The sequence below is a fragment of the Buceros rhinoceros genome, unplaced genomic scaffold, assembly GCF_000710305.1.
Source record: "Buceros rhinoceros silvestris isolate BGI_N320 unplaced genomic scaffold, ASM71030v1 scaffold8884, whole genome shotgun sequence".
NCBI classification, from domain to species: Eukaryota; Metazoa; Chordata; class Aves; order Bucerotiformes; family Bucerotidae; genus Buceros; species Buceros rhinoceros.
In genome coordinates this window covers 53,348-61,185 of record NW_010410024.1, presented here as the reverse complement: position 1 = coordinate 61,185, position 7,838 = coordinate 53,348, and the positions used below count along the sequence as shown (strand labels likewise).

General features: G+C 50.8%; 1 protein-coding gene across 1 annotated transcript in view; it reads left to right on the top strand.

Annotated features, from left to right (window-relative positions):
- Window positions 1–6: 6 nt before the first annotated feature.
- Window positions 7–7,838, top strand: part of PWWP2B (PWWP domain containing 2B) — a gene marked incomplete at its 5' end in the record, with an annotated part of 12,450 nt that continues 4,618 nt past the window's right edge. The window contains one exon of the mRNA XM_010135444.1: window positions 7–1,426. Within this exon, the coding sequence (XP_010133746.1) occupies window positions 7–1,410 (1,404 nt within the window). The remainder of the gene's footprint in view (window positions 1,427–7,838) is intronic.

The window sequence follows — 7,838 nt, the reverse complement described above, 5'->3', positions numbered from 1 at the left end:
GCTCCCTTTCCCCGTCCACTGTGGCTTCGGCACACATACAACCAGTGGGTTCCTCAGCCGCCACCACGGACTATAAAGAGGACAAGGAGGCGTTTGTCACGGAATCGAGACCCGGGGCGGCTTATCATGAGCACCATCCGGCTGCGGCCGAGGCAGGTGCTCTGCGAGAAGTGCAAAAACACTCTGAACCCCGAGGACGCGAACACAGCCCGGCAGAACGCGAAAACCAGGAGGAAGCTGAGCATTCAGGACAAAGAGCAGAAAAAGCACAGTGACTCCGACTACATGGAGAGAAGGAGCAAAAGATTGAAGAGAGAAGATGACAAGTTTTCTGGGGAGCTGGTGCATCGAACGCCAGTTATAAAGATATCCTACAGCACCCCACAAGGGAAAGGTGAAGTTGTGAAAATCCCGTCCCGGGTGCACGGCTCAGTCAAACCATTCTGTCCAGACCGAATGCTGCAGAATGGAGGGGAGGACCAAGAGGAGACCAGGGACTCCGAGCGGTGTCGAGAAACCAAGTGTTTAATGGACAAGTCAGCAGGCAGCCAGCTCGCTTCCATTCCAAAGCTGAAGCTCACGCGGCCGGTGCACTCCAGCGCGGATGTCCCACCCCCAAAGATACGGCTGAAGCCCCATCGCATCAATGATGGTCAGAGCGTTTCAATTTATAAGGCAGAACTTATTGACGAAATAAACGTCCTTCAGAATAGCCGGGAGTCCAATCCTGGCGCATTTTACCATGATGAATCCACAGACAGAAGTTTAGCTGAGATATCTTCAGGGAGTTCAGGTGAAGATGAGGACTTTAAAAGGTTTCCCCAAGGAAAAGATGGACACGATAACTTGGCTTTCCTTATGAATTACCGTAAAAGAAAAGCAGATTCTTCTAGTTTGTCAGTGTGTAGTAACGACAGTCTAGACGAATCCAAGTCTTCTAGTTCAGAAGTAACATCACCGGAAATCTGTGACTTTTTGCCTGGTGATGATGCATCCGTCTCTTCATCTTCAAAAGATGAGCGTAAAATTGTGCCGCCGCTGACAGTCAGACTGCATACCCAAAGCGTGTCTAAATGTGTCACGGAAGATGGAAGAACTGTTTCGGTGGGGGATATTGTTTGGGGTAAAATTCATGGTTTTCCATGGTGGCCAGCACGTGTTCTTGACATAAACCTCAGCCAGAAGGAAAACGGGGAACCTTCATGGCGAGAAGCTAAAGTATCGTGGTTTGGTTCTCCAACGACTTCGTTCTTATCTGTTTCAAAACTCTCTCCTTTCTCTGAGTTTTTCAAACTGAGATTTAATCGCAAGAAGAAAGGGATGTACCGGAAAGCTATCACAGAAGCCGCAAAGGCAGTAGAGCATCTGACTCCAGAAATAAGAGATCTCTTAACACAGTTTGAGACATAACTGCCTCCAGTATCAGGTGAGTGCTTGCTGGGCTAATGCTTCCCGTGAAAAACCTTCTTGTGTTTTTTAATCTACGTTCCACTGTTTGTTTGCACTTGTTTTTCCATAAAAATTGAGGTTGACAGTTGTGAAGTGCCAGGCTCTTAGTTGGTGGTGGTAATTTCAGACGTGATGAGAACCTTTAGTGCCAGACCTTTGGGGGCACTATGGGCACTGGAGCCCCTGCTTCCAGAGGGGAGTACAAAGCTGGTAGTGTCATGAGGAGGCAAGCAGGGCTGATAGCTCCTAGACTTTTTAAAGATTTTTTTTTAAAAACTTCTTGCAATTGAGATTACATTTCTCATATCTAGATGCTGATGCCCAGCAGTTACCCGTAACAGTGACGAGCCCTTGGAGGCTCTTTGCTCCCCACGGTTTCTCTGGCCCTCTGGTGTGGATTGCTTGAGAAGGCACTTTCTTTATGGCCCTTCAAAACAGATGTACCAAAAGCTGTCTTTCACTGGGGAACAGTGTTTCGATGTTCTTACAGCACTTGAGGTTTGACTTGTGTCTGAAATGGGGAATGACCTGGATCATCAAATGAAATTCTTTGGGTGTCACTGGCAACCTCTTTGTATGAGGACATAAGGGAGCCTATTCTCTGCAGTGCCTCCACAGTTTGCTTTTACTGGTTGCAGGTGGGGAGGGGAATGGGACTCCCTTTTTTATCAGTCAAAACTTTGCCCAGGATGAAAATTTGGTACCTAAAAATACAGGATGTGGCGTGACTGGCAACAGAAATACCATCTGTAATTTCGGTAGATGCTGCCTGCTACACTGCCCTCAGCAACATCCTCAGGAAAAATCCAGCACTTGAATAAGGTCTAGAATAGTTTCACACCCTTGCAGTCATCACCAGCTAGACAAGACCTCATCTGTGCTACAGCTAAACAGGGAGAGGGATTAAGTTGTCTGAAAACCATAACTAATCATTAGGAACAGTCTTCATGTCAAAAGTCTTGCAGTGCGGTTCATCACGTTGTCCTCTAAATTTTTGTGCAGTTTTTCGCGCTGGAAGGACTGTGCACACAAGGCGGTCCTACCCCTGCTGTAGACTGATGGTTCTTCTAAGCTGTTGCAGTGCCACGGGGTTGCGGTAGCCAGTGCTCATGGAATCCTGAGGGGGGAAAAGGATTTTTTTTTTTTTTGTACCCTCTGTCATGAGATTTCACCACTTGAGTGTGGTGGATGAAGGAAATAATCGGAGCATGGCTTATTCATCTTGTGTGCTCGAGGTGTCTGGACAACTGGACACTCGAGCAAGGAAAAATGTACGACCACAGCAGCAGCACTTCAGCTTCATCCATGATCATGCCCCTTCACACACTGCTTAATTCTGGCTGAAGTCTTTATTATATCGAGAGCGTTTGGATTGGACCTAAATTTTGATTAGCTCAATCTGGAGTATGAACAAACCTGTCACCCAGGCTCTCCTTGCCCGTGGAAGACTTGCAGTCAAAGCCCATCGCTCCCGTACGAGCGGTGCTCTGTTTAAAGTTACCGCAGCCCCTCTGTGGGTGCAGAGCAGAGGGGCGGAGCGGGTCTGTCAACAGAGGAAAGAAGGTGTTGAGAACAGTAAGATGATGGGATGGCCTGGATTAGAGCAGACCCTTCCTCTAAACCCCTGTGTGTGTGCAGATAAAGAGGGACACTTAGGTACGTTTATCACCGTTTACTGGCTCTCCACAGGCAATTCTCTGCTGTGTGTGGGTCTAAAGTGAGCTGCCAGCGCTGTCTGGAGGTGACAGGATAGCTGCTGGCTAAACAGCTGAAGCCTCTCAAAAGTAGAAAAGCAGAACAAAACAATGTCTTGTGTTCCACATGACACATTTACTTGGATCCCTTGTCAGACCAGTGTGTCCAGTGTTTTGCTCCATCTCTTAGAAAACAACTCGTTATTTCGCAGCCTTGCTGTGTACCTAATTCTCTCCATGTAGGAGGGTTGAATTTTATTGTTTTCCTTGAATTTCCGTAGGGTAGAACTGTACTGTGTCCATCAGCTGCTCGCTGCCTGTTCTTTCCTGGGGGTGTAACTGAAGTTTTCGATAATGTTTGCCATTCCCGAGTCCGGACCTCAGTGACACTTGAGCCACAGTTACACACCCAAAAGCTGAGAGGCCCTTTCCAGGCAGTGCAGCCTTATACCTGTTAGAGCAGCTTCCAAGAGCAGGCACATACAGCACGTTGCTGCTCTGAAATCCGTCCTGCTGTGACCTCACCGGCCGCTGCACGAGGGCTTGTTATCGTTAGCACTGGACAAGAGCAGGAGTCCAGGGGCTGCCCTCAGCAGCAGCGCTTTGGAAATCCTGGGCACGGCAGAAGTTTGTGGCTGTTGACACTTTCTGTTGTGAAACTCTCTGACGTCTGGCATGTGATGCTGCTCTGCAAAGTAGAGGGGAATTACTGGAAAAAACATACTAACAATTCAGGTAGTTTGTGGATGCCTATAAAACTGGAAGCCCTTGGATTGTTTTTGCTTTTAAACTTGGTTTGGGTTGGAAAGACTGCTGTGATCACTTCATGTTTTTATTATTTTGTCCTTATTTTCTTTGCAAAAAAAAAAGTATACTTTATTAAAACCCTGTCATGAACTGACTGGTAAAATAAGGTTTCTGGAACAACAGGCAGACCAGCAACCTTTGGAAGTCAAATCTGTAGGATACTCTTGGTTTAGAGCGGTGCCAGGAGAAGAATGCCCACTCAGCATCTTCTCATGCCGCTTTGTAGCTTCTGCTCGTGTGTCACATGCAGAAAGGAGCCGAGCGCACTGCCCGTGCTGCAGAGCTGTCCCTGTTGCAGCTGGGCTCGGTGAGTTACTCTTACCTGGTTTTAAAGCACCAGATTCTGGCTCACCTCTGCCCATCGTGCTTTTATGACTGCAGGCCTCTGTGGCCAGCAGAAGGTGGCTGTGACTGGACCCAAGGCTCGGGTGGTGCTGGGGTAATGGATGGTGTTATTTCCCCACAGAGCCTGACCGCTGGTATCCCAGGCCCCTGTGTCGTGTCAGCAGCCCTGAGACGTGGCTGGAGGGGCAGGGGCACAGCTCAGCATGTCAGGAGAAGGCCAGGAGAAGCTGCGCCTGATGTTCAGGGAGTGACGGTAGTGTCACCAGGGATGGACATCTCTGAGCTGTTCGCTGGGACAGTACCAAGCTCGTGGTGGGAAGTGGCGGCTGCTGCAGTGGCCACCTGCGCAGCTGAGCTCCTGGTGTGCCAGGGGCAGCCCTCCTTCCCACCCATCCCAAGGCGGGTGGTTTCGCTTCCCCTTGTTCCTGCAGCTTCCCACCCCGCTTCCCTGTGCAACCACCTGTGAGGCTGTGCTGCGAGCCTGGCTGGATGCTTGTTGTCCGTCACCCATCTCAGCTTCAGGATTCTTGTTTCCAGAGTTGTTTCTGACAGTCAGAAAGTCTTCTGAGAAGTGAAGGTGTTTCCTGCTATATGCCGAGCACGTGTGGCTTGGCAGGGGCAGGAGATCTGTGTGTGGAACCTGCTCCGAGAGCTGGTCCTGCAGGTCCATCACTCTCATCTTGACTTTTCTTCTTGGGAAGAAGAAAATCTCTTGTGCTTTTGCATTTTGCTTTCTGTCACTTCCATGATAATGCAGCTGCATAAACTTGAAATTCCTTCAGCCAAATGACTGCTCTTCTGTTGTCCTCCACAGTGATGAGCACCCCAGCGTGTTTCTGGTTTGCTGGCGTACCTGGGGCGTGGTGTTCAGCCACCGTAGGGATGCGATCGAAGGGCGTGCGATGCAGTGCACTGAGCACGCTCCTGCTCTGGAGAGGAGCCACCCCACAGGGCAGGGATGGACCCTTCAGGGCTAGTGTCACATGCATGGTGTTGGGGATGAGCAGCGGATGGGACTGCAGCTCTGGCTCTGCCATGGGCTGAGGCGCAAGAGGGAGGAAGACCTGTGTTTCCTATGGCTGCCCCATCCCTGCTCCAGGGGACGTGTCGCGTGGTGGGGTTCAGGGGCTTTGCAAGGAATGGGTGTTGCTCTGACCCCTTACTGTGTGGTGGGAGTGTTGGTGCGTGCAGGTTCAGAGCCCTCGGCAAGACTGAGCAAACCCCGCGGTGCCATGCGGCTGGGTCTCGTGTTCTGCGATCACCCTGATCAGCTACTCGGGACAGGTCTCCCTGCCCTGCGCACAGTCCTTTCATACAGTCAAACCGGTGCTTGCAGGTTTTCGTATACATCTCTGCCTGAAACAAGTTTACAGCACGTATAGCGATTTGCTTTTCCAGTCTGGAAAATCCTTTCTTTATCCTCTCTACCCCCAAGCCGTGGAACCATGAAACTTCAAAGTACGGGCTTCTGAAGGTTTAATGTCACTGCTCTTAGCTTACCAGACCCTCAGCGTCAGTACCCGTAGCCATTCATCGCGGAAGGCACGCTGCTGCCATGTACAGCAAAACCAAAGCTCACGGCGTACGTGCTATATATAGTAAGCTCTAACGTAAAATCTGGAACGTCGGGCTATGACTTCACCTTCAAAGATGTTCAGGGCTTTGTATGTGCATGTAGCTGGCACTGCTTGCCAGCAGTTCATGAAGCAGCATCAGTCACCTTCTTTTTCCTTTTACCTCTTCTCTTCTGCTCGACCAGTGGCTCAAAAACATTTATATGACTTTATATAAACTTGTGGTGGTGGTGGCTGCGATAGCAGGTGTTTCTAAAAATTTTGCTGGGTTTTGTGAAATATTTCATCTCAGACGATGAATGCTGGAGAATTTTCTTGGCGTGGTTTTCTAGATGGTTCTGTCAGCTAAAACCAAGCATCCAGCTTAATTACTGTTTCTCAGCCTTCCTCCCAGCAGCCTGGAGCGAGTGCCTCCACATAGTAGCACGAAGCAGGAGAACAAGTCCAGAACAGTCTGCACTGCGTGTTTGTGTGCCCCAGCGCTGGCTGTCTGGAGCCGCACGTCTGGTGGCGCCCTGCTGATCGCCCCCTTCCCCAAAGCGCTCACGCATTTGGCTTGTGACCACCATGACCACATTTGGAGACACCTCTGCTCGCACTGCTGTCCCCCTTCGTGCTGTCCCCTGCCCCTCTTTCCTTCAGCTCTGCTCCTCTGCCGGGGGTGTGTTCTGGAAATACCAGCAGACCATACATTGTGCTATTTCTAACTGCACAGGGGCTGCGCAGATGCCCAAGAACACGATCTGCTTACGCGAGCTGTAACTTCAGCCGCCGAAGGAGATTTGTGTCAACCAAAGGGCTTAACAACTCGCTTGGAAGCACAGCAAGGAGCACTCTGGACTGAGGGTCTCCCGGCCCCACCTGGAGCTTTGGGCATCTGCCAGCTGCGCTGGCGGGGAGCAGAGGCTGTGGAGGGAGCTGCGCAGATGCCCAAGAACACGATCTGCTTACGCGAGCTGTAACTTCAGCCGCCGAAGGAGATTTGTGTCAACCAAAGGGCTTAACAACTCGCTTGGAAGCACAGCAAGGAGCACTCTGGACTGAGGGTCTCCCGGCCCCACCTGGAGCTTTGGGCATCTGCCAGCTGCGCTGGCGGGGAGCAGAGGCTGTGGAGGGAGTGCGGGCTCGAGGGTCTCCCGGCCCCACCTGGAGCTTTGGGCATCTGCCAGCTGCGCTGGCGGGGAGCAGAGGCTGTGGAGGGAGTGCTGCCTCTCTGGATAAGGCCCAACGGTTCGTCCACTTCTCTTGCCGTTAGGCAGATATTTGCGAAGTATTGGGCACCTCCAGGTTGCCCTTACAGAAAGACTATTGGGCCAGGAAGGAATAGGAGACCTTTGGAGCCTCGGGGATAGCTCTGTGTAGAGAAGGGCACGTGTTACTCTGAAGGAGAGGAGCGAACCAGGTCTTCACGCAGTAGCTGTGCATTGTTCAGGCACGTGCAGCCCGGTGACAGGATGGGGTGACACCGAGATTTCCCCTTTTAATGCTTAGGTGTGAAAGGTAGGACTAGGAAATCGCCTGAAGGCTCTTAAATGTTGGACAACTTGCAAACTGTTGTTTCAGCCTGGATATGTGTGGTGTTTTTTCCATAAGTACCTGTTGCTGACACTGGGATCATGGTGAACGGAGCGTGTGGGCCAAGTGACAAACCCTCACTTCTGCCTAGTGAAAGACTTAAGGAAGCTGCTTGCCTGCATCCTGAAAACTGGATGAGGTGGAGCTGGTACCTGGTTTATTTTTGGTCAATCTGCTTGATGCGTTTCTTTTGTGCTCTCTGTGTCCCTTCAGAGCGTGTGGGGTTTGCAGTAGCTGTTTTATGAACTCTCGCACATCCTGAGATTACGTACATCTGACGTGGGTTTCTCGCATTTGGCAGTGACAGCAGAGAGGGGACAATACTTCAACTTCTGGAATGCTTGTGCTCTTCATACCTACAGTCCCTGCACCCCAAATCTCCATCTCTTCCGTC